This window comes from Cetorhinus maximus, chromosome 29, assembly GCF_964194155.1.
Source record: "Cetorhinus maximus chromosome 29, sCetMax3.hap1.1, whole genome shotgun sequence".
Taxonomy (NCBI): Eukaryota; Metazoa; Chordata; class Chondrichthyes; order Lamniformes; family Cetorhinidae; genus Cetorhinus; species Cetorhinus maximus.
Window position 1 is genome coordinate 19653237 of NC_135907.1, and position 20113 is coordinate 19673349.

The 20113-nt window shown below is 46.4% G+C and overlaps 1 protein-coding gene across 3 annotated transcripts; it reads left to right on the forward strand.

The window, feature by feature from the left end:
- The first annotated feature begins 28 nt into the window (after positions 1–28).
- pih1d1 (PIH1 domain containing 1) lies at positions 29–16426 on the forward strand. Of its 3 annotated transcripts, none has more exons than XM_078531740.1 (11): positions 29–138; positions 3384–3511; positions 3648–3714; positions 6439–6624; positions 7318–7379; positions 9708–9789; positions 12089–12185; positions 13021–13071; positions 13296–13389; positions 14580–14723; positions 15216–16426. In XM_078531740.1, exons 2-11 carry the CDS (start codon positions 3434–3436, stop codon positions 15249–15251), a joined length of 897 nt encoding a protein of 298 aa, XP_078387866.1. In that variant the 5' UTR covers positions 29–138; positions 3384–3433; the 3' UTR covers positions 15252–16426. The 3 variants fall into 3 exon arrangements, with proteins under 3 accessions (XP_078387866.1, XP_078387865.1, XP_078387867.1); XM_078531739.1 differs by lacking the exon at positions 29–138 and adding an exon at positions 184–314; XM_078531741.1 differs by lacking the exon at positions 29–138 and adding an exon at positions 184–314 and having other exon boundaries at positions 13299–13389.
- The last annotated feature ends 3687 nt before the right edge of the window (positions 16427–20113 follow it).

The following is a 20113-nucleotide window of genomic DNA, read 5'->3' on the forward strand; positions in this document are numbered from 1 at the left end:
AAGGAGGTCAACGGCTCGGCGTGCCCAACCCAAACCAAGTCCGCCGGAAGAAGGTCGGAGCGCCTGCGGATTCGGTTCCTCGTGCCGTTTATGACCCGCATACTCCCCACCAACGGATTTTGTTTTTGAGTTTTACACGTACATATTAGACTTTTGTTATATATTCGCGCGGTCGCAGGGGGAGTGAAAGGCGGATTGAGACCGGTGTGTTAGACTTTGTTTGTTTCACCCTAGCCCCTGGCCCTTTTGTTTTGGGGCGCTGTTTGTCGGGATGCAGCTTGGGACGTTGCGCATAGCAACAGGAGGAACAGCAGGTGGGCGCCGCGCGCAGTGAAGCGTCCGGAGGAGTGGGGGCCCCGGGAGGAGTGAGGGCCCCGGGAGGAGTGGGCACTGCCGGTTTACTGGGCACCGCCGGTTTACTGGGCACCGTGAGGAGTGGGCACTGCCGGTTTACTGGGCACCGCCGGTTTACCGGGGCTGTGAGGAGTGGGCACTGCCGGTCTACTGGGCACCGTGAGGAGTGGGCACTGCCGGGTTACTGAGCACCGTGAGGAGTGGGCACTGCCGGGTTACCGGGCACCGTGAGGAGTGGGCACCGCCGGTTTACTGGGCACCATGAGGAGTGGGCACTGCCGGGTTACTGGGCACCATGAGGAGTGGGCACCGCCGGTTTACCGGGGCTGTGAGGAGTGGGCACTGCCGGGTTACCGGGCACCATGAGGAGTGGGCACTGCCGGTTTACTGGGCACCGTGAGGAGTGGGCACTGCCGGGTTACCGGGCACCGTGAGGAGTGGGCACCGCCGGTTTACTGGGCACCGTGAGGAGTGGGCACTGCCAGTTTACTGGGCACCATGAGGAGTGGGCACCGCCGGTTTACCGGGGCTGTGAGGAGTGGGCACTGCCGGGTTACCGGGCACCGTGAGGAGTGGGCACCGCCGGTTTACCGGGGCTGTGAGGAGTGGGCACTGCCGGGTTACTGGGCACCATGAGGAGTGGGCACTGCCGGGTTACCGGGCACCGTGAGGAGTGGGCACTGCCAGTTTACTGGGCACCATGAGGAGTGGGCACTGCCGGGTTACCGGGCACTGAGGAGTGGGCACTGCCGGGTTACCGGGCGCCGTGAGGAGTGCGCACTGCCAGTTTACTGGGCACCATGAGGAGTGGGCACTGCCGGGTTACCGGGCACCGTGAGGAGTGGGCACTGCCAGTTTACTGGGCACCATGAGGAGTGGGCACTGCCGGTTTACTGGGCACCGTGAGGAGTGGGCACTGCTGGGTTACCGGGCACCGTGAGGAGTGGGCACTGCCGGGTTACCGGGCGCTGTGAAGAGTGGGCACTGCCGGTTTACTGGGCACCATGAGGAGTGGGCACTGCCGGTTTACTGGGCACCATGAGGAGTGGGCACTGCCGGTTTACTGGGCACCGCCGGTTTACCGGGGCTGTGAGGAGTGGGCACTGCCGGGTTACTGGGCACCGTGAGGAGTGGGCACTGCCGGTTTACCGGGGGCCATGAGGAGTGGGCACTGACAGTTTACTGGGCGCCGTGAGGAGTGGGCACTGCCGGTTTACTGGGCACTGCCGGTTTACTGGGCACTGAGGAGTGGGCACTGATGGTTTACTGGGCGCCGTGAGGAGTGGGCACTGACGGTTTACTGGGCGCCGTGAGGAGTGGGCACTGCCGGTTTACCGGGGGCTGTGAGGAGTGGGCACTGACGGTTTACTGGGCGCTGTCAGTGGTGGCACATCAACTCGAAATCCCTGAGTGAACCGTACCCCATCCTAACCTGGCGGCAAATAATAATTTGTCTCTGATTGAATTCATTGTAGTGTCTCTTTGAAACACTTGCATGATGGTTGTGCTTGTGTGAAGACCTTAAGGAACAGATGAGAATAACAGCAGCTACTTGTATTTATATTGCTCTGTTCATGTAATGAAACATCCTCCGATGCTTCATAGGACCATCATGAAACACCATTTGACACCAAGCCACATGAGGTCTTTTTAGGGCAGGAGATCAAAAGCTTGGTTGTAGAGATAGGTTTTAATGAGCATTTTAAAGGAGGCGATAGAGAGATCTAGGGAGGGTATTCCAGAACTTAGGACCTGGCCAGCTGAAGGCACGACTGCCAATAGCAGAGGGATTAAAATCTGGGGTGCTCAAGATGTTTTATGTTATTAATTCACAGGATATGGGCGTCACTGGCTAGACCAGCATTTATTGTCCATCTTGGATTGCCCTCGAGAAGGTGGTGATGAGCCACCTTCTTAAACCGCTGCAGTCCCTGTGGTGTAGGTACACCAACAGTGCTGTTAGGGAATGATTTCCAGGATTTTGACCCAGCGACAGTGAAGGAACGGCAGTGATATATTTCCAAGTCAGGATGGTGAGTGGCTCGGAGGAGAGCTTCCAGGTGGTGGTGTTCTCATGTGTCTGCTGCCCTTGTCGTTCTAGATGGTAGTGGTCATGGGCTTGGGAAGTGCTGTCTAAGGAGCCTTGGTGAGTTCCTGCAGTGTGTCCTATAGATGGTACACACTGCTGCCACAGTGCGTCGGTGGTGGAGGGAGTGAATGTTTGTGGATGGGGTGCCAATCAAGTGGACTGCTTTGTCCTGGATGGTGTCAAGCTTCTTAAGTATTGTTGGAGCTGCACTCATCCTGGCAAGCAGAGAGTATTCCATCACACTCCTGACTTGTGCCTTGTAGATAGTGGACAGGCTTTGGGGAGTCAGGAGGTGAATTACATGACACAGGATTCCTAGCCTCTGACCTGTTCTTGTAGCCACAGTATTTATATGGCTAGTCCAATTCAGTTTCTGGTGAATGGTAACCTCCCCCCCAACACCCCCAGGATGTTGATAGTGGGGGATTCAGTGATGATAATGCTATTGAATGTCAAGGGCGATGGTTGGATTCTCTCTTGTTGGAGATGGTCATTGCCTGGCACGAATGTTACTTGCCACTTGTCAGCCTAAGTCTGGATATTGTCCAGGCCTTGCTGCATTTGGACATGGACTGCTTCAGTATCTGAAGAGTCATGAATGGTGCTTAGTAAGTTGTGCAGCTGGAGGGAATGACAGAGAGGTAGTGGCCATGGAGAGATTTGTAAATACGATTTGAAGGTCAAAATTTTAATGTTCAAAATTAAACAAAAGATCAACTTTAGCAGCTAGGTATCGGATCATAGACCGCCATTGGCAAGACCAGACAGGGTGTCACCTAATTATTGTTACACTCCGCAACCCATCTCATCATCGATTCCTATCTTGCAAAAATGTAACTTCAAAAGAAAAGTAATATAGAATGAAAAGTGAATGGCAGCTTTAATAGATTTTCCATATACTATATATATAGTCCTGTTGACCTTGATGCTCACTCTTTAGGTGATTTTTGAAAGACGCATCCAGACATTTCACAGTCAACAAGCTGGACCATGGCAACAACAGATGGAAGTCTGCTTTCGGCTGAGATGAACAATGAGGATGCGCTGTACGAGCAGCTGCTGCTGCAGGTAGGCATACAGACCCACCTTCCCGCCCAAACAAAATAATATAAGAGCACTCAAAGTTTGACTATCTGGGCCGATGCAGTTTTAATTATTGTGGTACTGAACCTGAACGTGCGTTTCTCACTGTTTTCCTCCTTAGGCTGCAAAAGAGATGCAGTATCAACTTCCAACAGCACCGGAATCCAAGCAGATCAGACCACAGCCAGGTACACCGTCACATCCTCACTTTCTCGCCCGCGTAGCATTCCACAGGTGTGGCAAGCAGCTCCCCCCTTGATGTTGGCCTTTCTCTACCAAAGTGATCAGCTAATCCATAACTTGGAATCAGTTTCAGATCTGGGTTGCAAATTCTTGTTAACCTGAGAAGTAAGGGTAAAAGCAACAAGGGAATCAATGCATTATCAAAATGTAACAAAGCATTAATGCGTCTTAATGAGAACATGGGAAAAAGCCATGTAGATTTCAGATAGTCTTTACACAGTGTGACTCCTTTCAACTTGCTCTTGGTAGGCAGGAGTTAAAAGAAGCCTAGTTATTTTACTCTCTGCCCTCAACTTTGCCCTCCGCCATGTTACCCACTACTGATTAGCTGTTGTGTCCTGTGTTTTGCCGCCTTTGTGCCATTTCTGCATTAGTGAATGATTTACAGGACCGCCAATGCAGGTTCCTGATCCCTTTTGTTGTTCAATAATGGTTATTTGTGTTTATAGGACATCTTGAAGGCAAGGAATATGCCAATAAGCTTTGCCTCCATTTTTTAAATCTGTTCTTAGGTTGAGCATCACCTTAATTGCCCTTCAGAAGGCAGTGGTGAGCTGCTGCAGCCCATGTGGTGTAGGTACACCCTCAGTGCTTTTTTTTCTGTAGAGCTTCGATACAACAGAGTGGCTTGGTGGGCCATTTAGGTGTCAACCACTATTGCTATGGATCTGGAGTCATATGTAGGCCAGACTGGGCAAGGATGATAGATTTCCTTCTCTAAAGGGCAAGGGTGAACCAGATGCATTTTTACTAGAATTTTATTCTAGATTTACTAATTAAATTTAAATTTCCCCAGCTGCCATGTTGGGATTTGAACTCATGTCTCCAGAGCATTAGTTCAGACAGCAGGGTTATTAGTCCAGTAACATGACCACTATGCTACTGTCTCCCTTGTAAAATAGTTCCAGGATGAAGGAAAAAAGGGAAAAGGCAGGAAAGTGGAGTTGAGGATTATCAGATCAGCCATGATCTCATTGAATGACAGAGCGTACTGGATGGGCCAAATGGCCTACTTCTGTTGCTACTTATTATGGTCACTCTAAAATTTAGAGATATTCTCGGGCTCTGCTCAGCGCCTCCTCCCACAAGCTGGTCTAACAAAGAGTGGGGAAAGTCACTACATAGGAAGTCATGTTCATGTTCTGCCTTTCTACATGGTGCTGCATGTCCATGTGTTACACGTTGCCACTAGCTACTCCAGTTTTTTCTTGTTCTTTCCTGAAAACAACCACCCATGCTACATTACAGTTGTTCTTCTTCAATTCACTGCCCAAAGGTAGGTCCGGTCCACAGCGCCACAGCCTCCACCACAGGTAGGGCAAGTCCCAAACTGATCCCAGTTGGAACGGGGATCAAATTGCATGCTGTTGGCACCAATCTGATCCACTCCAGCCAGCTGAGCCAACGGGCCCCCCCAAGGAGTCCGTGTTGCTTTGTCAGCATGTACTTTTACATGCGTGTTGCAGTCTGGAGCTATGGATAGTGATGATAGAGGCTCCAGTTTCTGTCCATCACATCGCTGACCAGAACTCTCTCCCGCTCTTACTGCCTGCCATTGGCGTGTGTTGGGAGGATTGACAAGTTGATTTGGCTGCACTATGAATACACCTCCCTTGGCCATCAAGTCCTGGAATGGGACTCAAACTGGGAGCTTTTGGTTCAGAGGCAGAGATGCTGCCCACCATGCCACTGGACCTCCTTGCGTTACTGTTCCATTGATTTAAAGAAAGAAATGCTTGTATTTATATGATACCTTTGTCAACCTCAGGATGTCCCAAAGCACTTTACGGCCAATAGAAGTAACTTTTTGAAATGTAGTCACTGTTGTAATGTAGGAATTTACGCGCAGTAAATTCCCACAACCAGCAATGTGAGACTGATCAGATGATTTCTTTTTAATGATGTTGGTCAATGGATAAATAAGAACCAATATGGGCTCTTTTGGCTCCATCCAACAAGATAGACTTTAGATTGATAGGTTTAAAGCCTCATCCAAAAGACAGCAACTTTGGCAGCACGGTGTAGTGCTATACTGGGGGTGCCAGCCTAGATTTTGTGCTCAAATCCTTGGAGTGAGACCTAAACTCTTAACCACCTGACTTAAGCGGTGAGGTTGCTACCCACTGAGCCATGATTGGCAGAGGTTACCCTAGAGTACTTCATCAAAGGGGTATTCTACTTGTGCAGGTAATGCTGTAAGCATCAGGTTATTTTGCCATGGGCAATAAAGCCATGATTCTGACCTCATCTAACATCTGTGCATGTGTACTTGCCGATGTAGATCAGTGGGAAGCAAATGGGAGGGGGCATCCTTGAGTTATTTCCTCCCCCACCCTCTCACTAGACCAAGAGAGCTGAGGCCAGTTGTGTATTCCTACCTGTATGACAACAACTTGTATTTATATAGCACACTTAACATTCCAAGGCATGCCAGGCAAAATTTGACACCGAGCCGCTGTGGGCAGGTGACCAAAATCTTGTTCAAAGAGGTAGGTTTGAAGGAGGAAAGAAGTGGAGAGACTCGGGGAGAGAATTCCAGAGCTTGGGGCCCAGGCAGCTGAGGTTATGGCTGCCAAATGGTGGAAATCGAGGAAAAGCTACTCTACTGTTTTCTTCTACTGATAGCACTAAATCATTTGCAAAAACAAAAAAAATCACTCTTTTTACAGGCTTCTGTGTGAAGACAAAGACGAAGAACAGCGGGAAGGTTTTCATCAACGTTTGCAAATCCGATCAGATCCCGCCCCCGCCAGATCTCTCCGAGGAGAGTTTGGTGGCCTTGCTGGAATCAGATGATCCTTCCGGATACAGGATTCCCATGAGTCTCGGTGAACCGCATGCCGAAATTGACAACAGTAGGTGTTTGTGTAAAATGGGGGAAAGGAAGGGGGTGAACTAAACTCTGTCCTTTCTGCTGGCTGGAGGGTGGGGGTGTGGTGAGGCGTCAGCACCAGTGAACTGTACAGATCAGGATGGTCCCAGCTTGTGCTGATCATAGAGCGGTTACAGCACAGAAGGAGGCCACCCAGCCCATTGTGTTCATGCTAGCTCTCTGCAAGAGCAACTCGGCCAGTCCCACCCCCCTGCTCTTTCCACATTGCTCTGAAGGTTTTTTACTCTTTAGATAATTATCCAATTCCTTTTTGAAAATCATGATTGAATCTTCTTCCAACACACTGAGGCATTGCAGATCCTAACCACTCGCTGTGTTTATAAAAAAAAAAAAGGTTTTTCCTCATGTCACCTTTGCCAGTCACTTAAATCATTGCCCTCTGGTTCTCAACTCTTCCGTCAATGGGAACAATTTATATCTCTCTGCTCTGTCCAGACCCCTCTTAAGTCAACTGTAAATGTCAGATGAGGATAGGATTGAGCTTGGGGTGTGATGTCTGTCGTCTTTGCAGTGGAGAACCCTAGCATGAGCTCACGTGGTAAGCCCTCTTAGGCAAGGTGCCAGAGGGCAGCACTTCCTGTGCCAGTGGGAAAGGGAATAAATGAGAAAAATAAATGCTGCATTGTGGATGATTAAAATTGATTTTTCTTCCCAGGCGGCAGTGGATGCACTGCATACGACATAGTCATCAATTCAAAATTTTACCACAAAATTCAGGTAAGGACCAAAGATTTATATTGATGGATTTTGCCATGTTACTGGTGGGTTGGTGCGGGTAGTGTAACGTTTATAACACGGAACCAGTAACCTCGAAGATCTAGAGTTTGTGTCAACGTGAAAACCTGAATTTGTTACATCTGGGCTTTGTGGATCATAAGAAATCGGAGCAGGAGTAGGCTATTCACCCCATCAAGTCTGCTCTGTCATTCAATAAGATCATGGATGATCTGATTGTGGTTTTAACTCCACTTTCTTGCCTGCCCCCCCATAACCCTTGACCTCCTTGTCAATCAAAAACCTGTCTAACTCAGCCTTGAATATGTTCCATGACCCAGGCTCCACAGCTGAAAGCATGGCTGCCAAAGGTGGAGTGATTAAAATCAAGGATCAGCAAGAGGCAATAATTGCTGGAGCACAGGTATTATTGAGGTTTGTTGGGCTGGAGCAGGCTACTGAGATAGGTAGGTGTGAGGCCATGGAGGGATTTGAAAAGAGGGATGAGAACTTTAAAATTGAGGCATTCAGCCAGGAGCCACTGTAGGTGAGCAATCATGGGTGATAGGTAAACAGCACCTCGTGCACGTTTGACCCAGGGCAGCAGAGTTTTGGATGTGCTTAAGTTCAAAATTATGGAACAAAAGCTTGGTCAAAGAGGTAAGTCTTAGGGAGCATCTTAAAGGAGCAGAGCGATTTGGAGAGATTTAGGGAGGGGATTCCTGAGGTTGGCGCCAGGGCAGCTGAAATCCAAGCTGTCAATGGTGAAGCACACTTTATGGTGATGAAGTGATTTGTGAGTCTGTGTACAAGAGTTTTCAGAGCATTAGTCACACTGCAAAGTGACAAAAGCATAAAGAACTAAGACCGTAATTTCATGCTGACCCAGAGCTGCAAATTTACAATCATCATCCAAATGCAAAGGCCCATTAAACACTGTTTGACCTCTGGCACCGTGTAGGTGGTGCCTACACAGTTTAGATTTTGTGGCCTTAATGAGACAGATCTCCTTGAAACTCTTTCGAGTTATCAACAGTCACAGATTGCAACTCTTTCGAGTACAATCACAGTTCTTGGTTTCCGGGAGTGGGACATGAACCCACAACCCCCTGATTCAAAGGCGAGGGTGCTATGAACTGAGCCACAGCTGACACCTCGATCTCCTTGAATACGAATATATCCTCACAGCAGGATGATCTATTTCACCTGTTGTGCTCCAGCTGTAGCAATGCCACAGTCGATTAGCTAAAAATGCTGATACTGGTGTAAATAACAGTGAGATTTCACATGAGGGTCCTCATGGTCAACCCACCTGTTTCACTACTGCAGTACTTTTAAGTGGCACCCTGAACACTTGCAATGCACTATATCTGGTTGCTACTATTACTCTACAGCATAATGTGATCCTTTAGGAGTTGCTTGATTTAAGGATTTGTTTATCCTTTATTGTTGGGACTCTGGAAAGTAGAACAACAAAGGAACTTTGGTCTATGTAGTGCCTTTCACAACCTCAGGACATCCTGTGCTCAGAGCCAGTGAGTTACCACTGAAGAGTTTTTCTTTATTCTTTCGTGGGATGTGGGTATCGCTGACAAGGCCAGAATTATACCCATCCTTAATTGCCCTTGAACTGAGTGGCTTGCCAGGCCATTTCAGAGGGCAGTTAAGAGTCAACCACATCTGGTGCTGGAATTTCGTGTAGGCCAGACCTGGTAAAGTAGGCAGATTAGTGAACTAGGTGGATTTTTACGAAAACCAATGATATTGTTTCAAGTCACTATTACTGAGACTAGTTTTAATTTCAGATTTTTTTTTTGTTTATATTAATTAATTGAATTTAAGTTCTGCCAACTGCTGTGGTGAGATTTGAACCCATGTCCCCAGGGCATTAGCCTAGGCACCTGGACTCCTAGTGTAGTGACATTATCATTATGCAACCACCTTCTCATAGGTGTAATTACTTCTGTTTCCAGATGTGGTGTTAAATTGAGGCCTTGCCAGCCCTTTCAGGTGGACATTAAAGATCCCATGGCACTAATTTGAAGAAGAGCAGGAGAGGTGTGGTGTCCAGGCCAATATTTCTCCCTCAGCCACATCACTAAAACAGATTATCTGGTCATTATCACATTGCTGTTTGTGGGAGCTTGCTGTTTGTAAATTGGCTGCCACATTTCCTACATTACAACAGTGACTACACTTCAAAAGTACTCCATCGGCTGTAAAGCACTCTGGGGCATCCTGAGGCCGTGAAAGGTGCTATGTCAATGCAGGTCTTCCTTCCTTTAATAAAGGAAAGTAATTTATTTTCCATTTGTTTCCCTTTTGACACAGAACAACAAACTCTTCATGGAATTCTTCCTTACTATCGGCTTTGAAGGGCTGGAAAACAAATATAATTTGGAGCTGTCCCGAGGTAACTACCAAGATTGTTGTTTAGCTTGCCGCTTACCTCTAGACTTGGATCCCACCTCTTTCTAACCTTGGAGCTGAACCTTCACGTACTGAGTTACAGTTGATGATGGCCGGTTCCAACAATGGTGCAGGCACTTGAGCAGAATGAGGTGCTTTCCCAAGTGGCTGCCCATCGTTAAATCAACATTTTCCTCAGGGTTGAGTCTCCTTCCTGGGGACCTGCTGAGATTGTTGCAATATGTGGGTGATGGAGGGCGAAAGAGAGAGACCGTTGCACACTGCTATTTTCAACCAAAGTTTTTGTGAGGGTGGGAGACACTTGTTTCTGTTGGGGCAATTACCAGTCACCTGAAGGCTTAGCTGGCTAAAGAAGGAAATGAAAGACTTGCATTTATGTAGTGCCTTTCATGACTACTGAAGTATTTACAGCATGGTATCGGCCAATTTGACTCAACTGGCCTGTGTTGGTGTTTATGCTCCACGTGAGCTTCGTTCCCTCCCTACTTCGTCTTGCACATGAAAAAATGGAGGAACTGGACTGATTTGCAGCATCATTCTGAACGTGTCCATCACCAGAAGGACTGACTGGAGGTTGGGGGGGTGGTGGAATGATAGGATTGACCAGAGTTAGGGTGGTAGGACTGAGAGGGTTAGAATGAACAGAGAAAGAACTTGCATTTATATAACACTCCTCAGGACCGCTAGACAGCTCAAAATGCTCTGAAGAAGAGTCATACAGACTCGAAACGTTAACTCTGTTTCTCTCTCCACAGATGCCGTCAGACCTGCTGAGTTTTCCAGCATTTTCTGTTTTTATTTCAGATTTCCAGCATCCGCAGTATTTGGCTTTTATTTCAAAATGCTTTACAGCCAATAAAGTACTTTTGAAGTGTAGTCACTGTAGGCAATGTAGCAACAAATTTGTGCACAGCAAGCTCCCACAAACAACAATGAGATAATGACCAGATTTTTTTCCATTCATTCATGGGATGTGGGGTGTCGCTGGCTAGACCAGCATTGATTGCCCATCTCTAATTGCCCTTGGGGAGGTGGTGGTGAGCTGCCTTCTTGAACCACTGTAGGTACACCCACGGTGCTGTTAGGGAGGGAGTTTCTGGATTTTGACACAGCGACAGTGAAGGCAATGTATTTCCAAGTCAGGATGGTGAGTGGTTCGGAGGGGAATTTCCACATGGTGGTGTTCCCATCTATCTGCTGCCCTTGTTCTTCTAGATGGTGGTGCTCGTGGGTTTGAAGGTGCTGTCGAAGGAGCCTTGCTTTTTTGTGATGTTAGTTGAGGGATTAAGATTGGCCAGGACACCAGGGATAATTCCACTCCCCCCCCAACGCCCTTCGAAATAGTGTCAATTTTTTACATCCACCCAAGCACGCTGGTTGGGGAGACGGTGGCTTGGTGATAATGTTGCTGGACTAGTAATCCAGACACCCAGGCTAATGCCCTGGGGACGTGAGTTCAAATCCCACCATGGCAGCTGGTGGAATTTAAATTCAGTTAATAAACCTGGAATATAAAGCTAGTCTCAGTTATGGTGACCATGGAGCTATCCATTGATTGTCATAAAAAGCCATCTGGTTCACTAATGTCCTTTACCTTTTTACCTTACCTGGTCTAACTTACATGTGACTGCAGACCCACAGCGATGTGGTTGACTCTTAACTGCCCTCTGCCAGGGCCTAGCAAGCCACTCAGCTCAAGGGCAGTTAGGGGTGGGCAACAAATGATGGCCTTGCCAGTGGCGCCCACATCCCATGAAACAATAAATAAAAAAAGATGGGGCCTTGGTTTAAACATATCATCCCAAAGATGGCACCTCCGACAGTACAGCACTCTCCAGTGCTGCACTGGAGTGTCAGCCTTGATTTTTTTGTGCTCAAGCCCTGGGGTGGGTCGTGAGCCCGGAACCTTGTGACTCAGGCAAGAGCACTACCAACTGAGCCGCAGCTGACACTGAACTCCAGCAGTAATGCTTGTACCCAACTGGCGATCTTTCCAACCTCCATCTAATGTCTCTGAGTTTAGGCAAGTGAGGAGAATTGGTGCAGGAGGAGAATCAGCACTCCACATTTGATGAATATATCACTATTTTGATTGACAGGTACTGATAGGCTAATCATTGATGAAATAAGTCGAGGAAGACCCTTGGGCTAAATCTGAATAGTTTAGTGTAGTGTCCAATTCGATCTCCATTAGAGAATGGAGATCTTTATTGTATCTGAACCCAGATTCCAGAGGTATGTTCCCACTGCATTGCTGAAATTGTTAACTATTTTGTTCCCAGAGTGGCGAATGCTGAAAAACAGGAAATTTCTGGGATCCATAACGGAACAGAACATCAGAACAAAGTCCAAACCTGTTATCCAAGAACTGGAATCTAGGTAAAGTGATTGATGAAAGAACTTACATTTATTTGGCACCTTGCACAACTTTGGGGTGTGCTTTGTCTTTGCACATTGATGCCATGGTGTTAGAAACAGCACAACAGCTCCAGAATCCAGCACAGCAGGAGCCCATTCTACCTGAAGAAGGTTATCCAATTAGCCTTACTACTTTCCCCACAGTCTTGCAGTGCACACATAAATAATCGCAACCACTGCTGGGGCTCTGATGGGAGTGTTGTTACTTTTTTAAAAATAATTTATTCATTCCTGAGAAGCGGGTGTCACTGGCTAGGCCAGCATTTATTGCCCATCCCTAATTGCCCTTGAGAAGGTGGTGATGAGCCACCTTTTTGAACCACTGCAGTCCATGTGGCGTAGGTACACCCACAGTGCTGTTAAGGAGGGAGTTCCAGGATTTGACCCAGCGACAGCAAAGGAACGGCGATATAGCTCCAAGTCAGGATGATGGGTGGCTTGAAGGGGAACTTGCAGGTGGAAGTGTTCCCATGCATCTGCTGCCCTTGCAAACTCTACTATCTAGAAGGACAAGTTTAGAAGGATCTGTCGAAGGAGCCTTGACGAGTTGCTACAGTGCATCTTGTAGATGGTACACACCACTGCCACTGTGCACCAGTGATGGAGGGGGTGAATATTTACTGTGTTGGATGGGGTGCCGATCAAGCTTTTTCTTGGTTGCTGTTACACAATGGGCAGACAACTGAAGGAGATCTTGCTTTTTTTGTAAATATCTCATGTATAAAGATTCAGGCTAGTGTGAACCCCAACATAATAACTAAAGTTTAAACCATACCATCCTATTCTGTTTTGACAGTGCTTTGAATCCAGGAAGCTGCAGTAACCCCCTCATATCAGAAGTAGAACGGTAAGATTGTTTCATCTTAATTCAGAGTGAGAGAAGGTAATTGATTAGATGACTTATAACTAATAGAATACTCCACGATTGAGATGCTGATTGCAGGAGCGACAATCCACATTCACACTTGGAGCATGGCAATGGGTTTATTTATTCAGAAGGAGCATTAGGCCTGTAAACATGGAATGTGCATTGTTGCAGAATTGTTAACGTCCTCTCTTTCTCCCTTCCAGCAGTACCTGTGTGGAGCCGGAATACACAATAGTAGCTGAGCCTGCAGACGAGCACCCCAGCTTCCTGGTTGCAGAAATTTCCTTACCAAAAGTGGTTAGTATATAATTCCAGCTGCATTTTGGAGAGGGATCCTACAGTGCCACGATTTTAAGATTTGAGAATAAAGTTATAAAATATGAAAACCATTTCCTAACTAGCTGTACTAGTGGCTAACAGCAAAAAGCCCACCCAGCGCAATACAGAAGTGCTCTATTACCTAGCGGAAGCACTCGCAATTGATTATTAATACGTTTACTTGTCTCTTACTTTGTCTCAGAAAGTTGTGTGTTCTAGTGACGTACCAGTGTTGGAACCAATCTAAGCTCACGCCCGAGTGGAGTACAAAGGGAGTGCTGCATTGTCAGAGGTACCATGGTTCAAATTGAATCTGAGCCTCCAACCTGATCAGGCTGTGCTGATTCAGTCAGGTTTCAAACCCCGATATGAAATCTCACTACCCCTGCTAATGAGGGTGGATGTGAATGTCTGGTGGGGGTAGCATTGGCTTGTCTGTAACTTCATTCGCTATCAGACATTTACAGTTTAGGCTTCCACATGAAGAAGACCCTCTGAAATACTGGAGTGTAACTAATGCCCACAAGACCATATTCCAGTAAGAGCCATAGGTGTTCAGGAGAGGAAAAGAAAATGAAAGCACCATGTCAATCCAATATTGCCAGTGTGTATATCCTTATAGCAGGGAAGGCTAAGAGGAGATTTGTTAGAGATTTTTAAAATTATGACAGTTTTAGATTGAGAAACTGTTTCCAGTAGCTGAAAGTGGACACGATTTGGATCAAAATCCTGGAACTCCCTCCCTAACGGCACTGCGGGTGTACCTACATCACGTGGACTGCAGCAGTTTAAGGAGGCAGCTCACCACCGCCTTCTGATTGGCAATTAGGGATGGGCAATAAACCATGAATAATTTTTTTTAAAAAGCAAGGTGATTGGCAAAAGAAGCTGAGGCGACATGAGAAAAAATGTTTTTACACAATGATTTGTTAGGATTTGGAATGCATAGCCCGATATGATAGTGGAAACAGTTTCAAGAGTGGCTTTCGAAAATGAATTAGATAAAAAGCTGACGGATAAAATAAGTTGCAGGAGTATGGGGAAAGAGCTGGGAAAGTGGACTAACCAGATTGCTGTTCGAAAGAGCAAGCGCAGATTCAGAGGGCCGAATGGCCTCATGTTGCACTGTCCGATTCTATGATTACAAGTTCTCTCTGTGTGTGCCGCAGGATTCAGCAAGATCGTTACTACTTGACCTTGGAGAAGACCGGATCGTGTTGTGGGCACGGCCAGATCTTTATCACCTGGATATTTACATCCCATATAACATTGTTCAGGAGGAATGTGGCTCTCAGTTCAATAGGAAAACCAGGGTAAGGAGATGTGAAACTTTCAGGCAGATCACCAGCCTTCCTAATACACAAATGGACTGTGGCAGACACCAGGCACAAGAAACTTTGGAACTATTGTGAAAATAGCCTTTTTTTAAAAAACAGTGTACATAGACAAGAGCCAGCATTGGCACTATGTTTGCAAAATTGCTTAGGAGGGAATTGTTTCCTTTTACCCGCTTTTTGTTGTACATGTATATTTGCTGGCACAGAGACACCCCGTACCATATAGCATCAGGCAGGAGTGAATTGTCCCTCTTTATACAGTGTGTACTGTGCATGCACAAGAGCAGGGGTGCCATATCGTGCCAGACAGGAGTGAAACGAACACTTTTTGTCAGTGTGGCGTGGCGAAAGAGAGTTTTGTACGATGGTGACAGAAAATGAGGAGGAAACCTGCCTCGAGAAGGAAATAAATATATTTGCCTAAAAGGCAGTGTGGAATTATTCAATGTCTGTTCTGTTTTTTGGCAGGTTCTGACTATAACAATGCCAGTGCAGCCAGCCTAAGACCAGGATCGCTTACAGAACCAGCATTATGCACGGAGATCAAATAACAGGGACTTTCACTTGATCCCATGCCATCAGTGCCAGACATTTACTATCCGATTCTATGATTACAAGTTCTCTGTCTGTGCACCGTAGGATTCAGCTGCATCGTTACGACTTGACCTTGGAGAAGACCAGATCGTGTTGTGGGCACGATTTTCACGTTGATTTCCACGCCAATGACTTTGTGTTCACTTTAAATTTGTTTTTCACCGTCACATTCTAGGGAATTATGTTTAAAAATAATTTATGTTCCAAGTCCATGGCCACTGGCCTACCCTCTAGTATCTTGCCCGAGTTTTTCTTTCAATATTCATTTACAGAATGTAAGCGTCACTCACAAGGGTTGCATTTATTCATTCCTAATTATCCTCTAGGTGGTGGTGGTGATCTGCCACCTTGAGCACCACTGAGTGGCTTTCTGCACCAGATCAGAGGGCGGTTAAGAGTCAGCTGCATTGCTGTGGATCTGAAGTCACATGGAGGCCAGACTGGATAAGGACGGCAGATTTCCTTCCCGAAGTGAACCAGATGGGGTTTTTATGACAATCCGTTAGTTTCATCGTCATCATTACTGAGACTAACTTTTTATTCCAGATCTTTATTTAATTGAATTTGAATTCCTCAGCTGCTGTGGTGTGATTTGAACTTGAGTCTCTGGATTATTAGTCTAGGCCTCCGAATTACTGGTTCAGTAGCATAACCACTAAGCTACCATGTTACCACTGTTGTATAAAAATTAATGGCGAAAGCTGGCAAGCTATTTGACATTGGAGGGCATCATAACCATGTCCAGTGCTGTCCGTCTCCAATATTCTCGTATTCTTTGCAGCAATGGTCACTGGATAATGATTGAATGTGAGGATGCGAATTGATTATTGCAACTACACGGGAGGAGGACAAAAGAGTTTGGGAAGCGCCCTTTACCCAGAGCCCCAACTCACATCCAAAACTTTACCTTTCAGGCCCTGACTGACCTGCTGCGTGTATGTGTCTTACGTTTTCTGTATTTATTTCGGATTTAAAGCAGCCAAATTTTTCTCTTGGCTATCAATGTATGTTTCACTGCTTGGACATAATATTTCAGGGCCTGTTCTGAAGCCTGGTCTAATGTATTAAATTTCTCAAATGATGGAGTGAAATTGTGAGCCTGTTTGCCAAGTTCTTTGAGTGCAGTGAGTTCTGAGTTCTTGATCCTGCCCATCTTTTATACTAGGTTTTCCTTCTGCACAATCGCTTGATGGTTATGTTTTCCTAACGCAGGTGCAGTGTGTAGGTCTGGGATCATTCTTACTTAAATGGCGCATATTTCAATAGATGTATCTTCTTTTACCCCTGGCTTTTGTGATTTTTGAGAACTGGCTGCTGTTTGCATTTGTATTCTTTCAGTGCAAAGGGACTCGCATTGGTCATTTAGGATGAGGTTGGTGGGAAGAGGAGAAGGAGGGTATTTAATACATGCTCATGAATTGGAATACAGAAGGACAAATTGAAAAGTGATATCGAAGGAGATCTCCTTGCAGTTATGCATACCTTGTACCACCTCAATATCTTGTTTGGAGGGAGAGATTCAGACGTTAAACAGCACCACTCACAAAAGTAGCATCAGGTGATTTGTCAGGTTTATAGCAAGCAGTGCTTCCAACCCAACTCCCTGGTTTCCACCCCCCAACCCTTATGTGTTGTCTTGAATTCTACCCTTTCAGTGCATTGCCCATTCAGATATGGCAAAAGATTTACAGATATGTTTGTCATTCGAGGAAGCCAATGTGCAGGTTCATCATAACCTGAGAGGAGAGAGAAAATGGGCCAAATATTCCTGCGGAGGGGAAAAGAACAAACTTCCACCTGGAATTTTAAAGTTGGGAACAGTTTACAAGGTAAAACTTGGCAGTCAGTTGAAATACTTTTGCAGTGCTGTTACCTCAGTCAGTCTGTACAGCAAATCTTGACGGTGGTGATGATCATCGAAGGGGCAATGTCGGCTCAAGCAGCAGAATTCCCTGCTCTCCTCTGAATAGCTACATGAGATTGTTTTTACGTTCACCCCTGCAAGCAGACAGGACCTTGATTTGACCTCTCATTCAAATTATGACACCCCCAGCAACGCAGCACACTCTCACTATTTACTGAAGTGGCAGCCTAGTCTTTATGCTGGGAACCAGCGGACCTTAAACCCACGACCTTTCACTTAGAAGGCAAGCAAGCCATGCTTGACGTACACGCATTTAAAGTGTAGCTGCATTATCTGCGAGAAAATAGATCGAAAGATTAAGAACGATTTGACAATGCAATACAGCTCTTTAAATTTGCTAGTTCTTCAGGTGCACTGTTACGTGAAAACTAAAACCGTTATTTGATGCAAAGACTAATACAGGCATATTTTTAGTAAAATTGAGTCAGTTGAGGATAAACTCTTGACAATTGGCATGTTATAGCATCACATAGTTAATATGCTGGGGTACCAGTGACAGTTTCGCCTGGATTTAGCCTGTTCACAATGAGATGGGGTGAGGTGGAATATTGTTCCAAGGTCAGGAATCCTGGAAAAAGTGAATCCCTGAGTGTTCTGTAGAATCTAACTTCAGGGGCTTGTTTAAGTGGGCTACCCACACCCCCACTGACAGCCTGATTGATAGGCCAGAGGGACACCCAGAAGAGCGGGTAGGTGTTTTGGGGGAACTGAGAGGGATCGTGGTGGAAGCAGGGAGATCATGGGAGGTGGATGTAGCTTGTTGGGACTAGAGGAAGGACACCTGCTGCTCTAAGCCCACAAGCAGTGCTGTAAAGGCAATTACTTTCAGCCTTTACTTCTGGAATGAGTCCTCCAAGGCCAAGAACTCACGGCTGTCAACATTGGACATTTCTGAGGTCAGTGGATTTTCAGTCTCATGACATGAAAAGGGTATATGCAGAAATTGCATTTGTTCGATGAGCTTGCCGGCCTTTTATATTTTTGTCTTTTTAAAGAAAGCTCTTGCAAACATGCCTGAATGTGAGATTTCCATGTGTTCTCTTCTGTTGGCAGACAGGGAATCAAGGCTACCACAGCATGCATAGCAATAGTGAAAAATAACAGAACTGGGTCTGGAGTTTTACTAAAGTTCTTACTGAGGTGCCTCATCCTTTTTAAATTTCTATCGACCCTTCGTATGTCTGTAACCCCCCCCCATGGCCCTCTGAGATTTCAGCATTCCTCCAATTCTGGCCTCTTAAGCATCTGAGATTTTAATTGCTCCAGCCTTGGCAACCGTGCATTTGGCGACCTAGACCCTTATTTCTGAAATTCCTTCCTATACCTCCCTGCTTTCTAACTCTTCCTTAAAACCTACCTTTTTGGCCAAGTCTTTTGTCACCTGTCACCCCTTTATCTGGGCTCAGTATTTGATCACATTCCTCGGAGAATTTTACTATGTTAAAGGCGCTATGTTTGGTGATGTATTTTGGGGGTTTGGCCCACTTTCACTCAGGCACAAAGAAACAGGCTGGCTGATTGCAAATCCCGGGGAGCAATGTGATGAATAGAAGAGTTTTACTTTTGGTTATCAATGGTGCACCTCTGAATTAAACAGGGCTTTAGTGAGGAATGTCGCTGAAATCTGTTTGTGAATCCCAACAAGAGTCTGGCTGCATGGTTTGGTAATACCCTCAATTTACTCGATGGAGGTCACATTTAGGCAAATCAGGAGGAATGAAAGAGATTTCGTTGTCCTTTGATGCACAACTAACTGGCAAAAAAACACCAACTATTTATGTTTAAAAGCAGAAAATGTTAGAAAACACTCAGCAGGTCAGGCATAGTTAACGTATCAAGTTGACAACCTTTTGGCCAAGACCAGCATATGTTTGAGATGAACAGTATTTAAGCAGCTGAGAGCTGGGGAACAGTGAAAGAACAAGAAAGGGAAATGTCTATGAGAGGTTGGAGGATAGGGGTGATTAAAGGTCAAAAGGAATGATTAGATAGCTTTAGCGGAACGGTTTGGAACAAATAAACAGGCAGAAATTTCAGGCTTTTAAAACTTGACTTTGCCATCAACTGGTCACAACTCCTGGATTTATCTTATCCAATAAAGGCAGCCACAAGGATCAGTGTCTGGCCCTCAGCTATTTACAATCGATGTCAGTGACTTAGATGAGGGGACTGAGTGAACGGCCTGAAGGTGCTGGGGATATGGTTCGGAGGGACTGGGGCATGCGTTAGAAACTGGAAGGAGCGAGTGTCTATGGTGCCAAGAAAGCTGGGCATGTGGGAGCGACGCTCCCTCTCCATTGCGGGTAAGAACCTGGTCATCAGGTGTGAGGCACTCTTGCTGTTGCTGTATGTGGTGCCTGCGCAATGGCGATCACCCGAGCCATCTTTCGCTTTATCTGGAGGTCGAAAATGGATCATGTCCGCAGGGACGCGATGTACAAGCCTCTAGAGAAAGGGGGGGGAAAACGTGCCCAACATCGGCCTCGTACTGATGGCACCTTTGTGTGCGGCTGCATCAAGCTGTGCGTAGACCCTCAGTACGCAAACACCAAGTGTCACTACGTGTTGAGGTTCTACCTGTCCCCGGTGTTGCGAAGGATGGGTCTGGCCACGCTGCTGGGGAACGCTCCAAGTAGTTGGACCGTGCCGTACCACCTGTCCCTCGTGGAAAAATTTATGCAAAGAAACACCTTTGACCACAAGTCCATCAGGCAGTGGTCAGCACGTAACGTCTTAGAGGCCCTGCGGGAAAAGAAGAGGGTGGATCCTGTGGGATGGTTCCCCGAGCAGACTGTCAAAGTCATTTGGCAGAATGCCTCATCGCCAGAACTTTCCAACAAGCACCAAG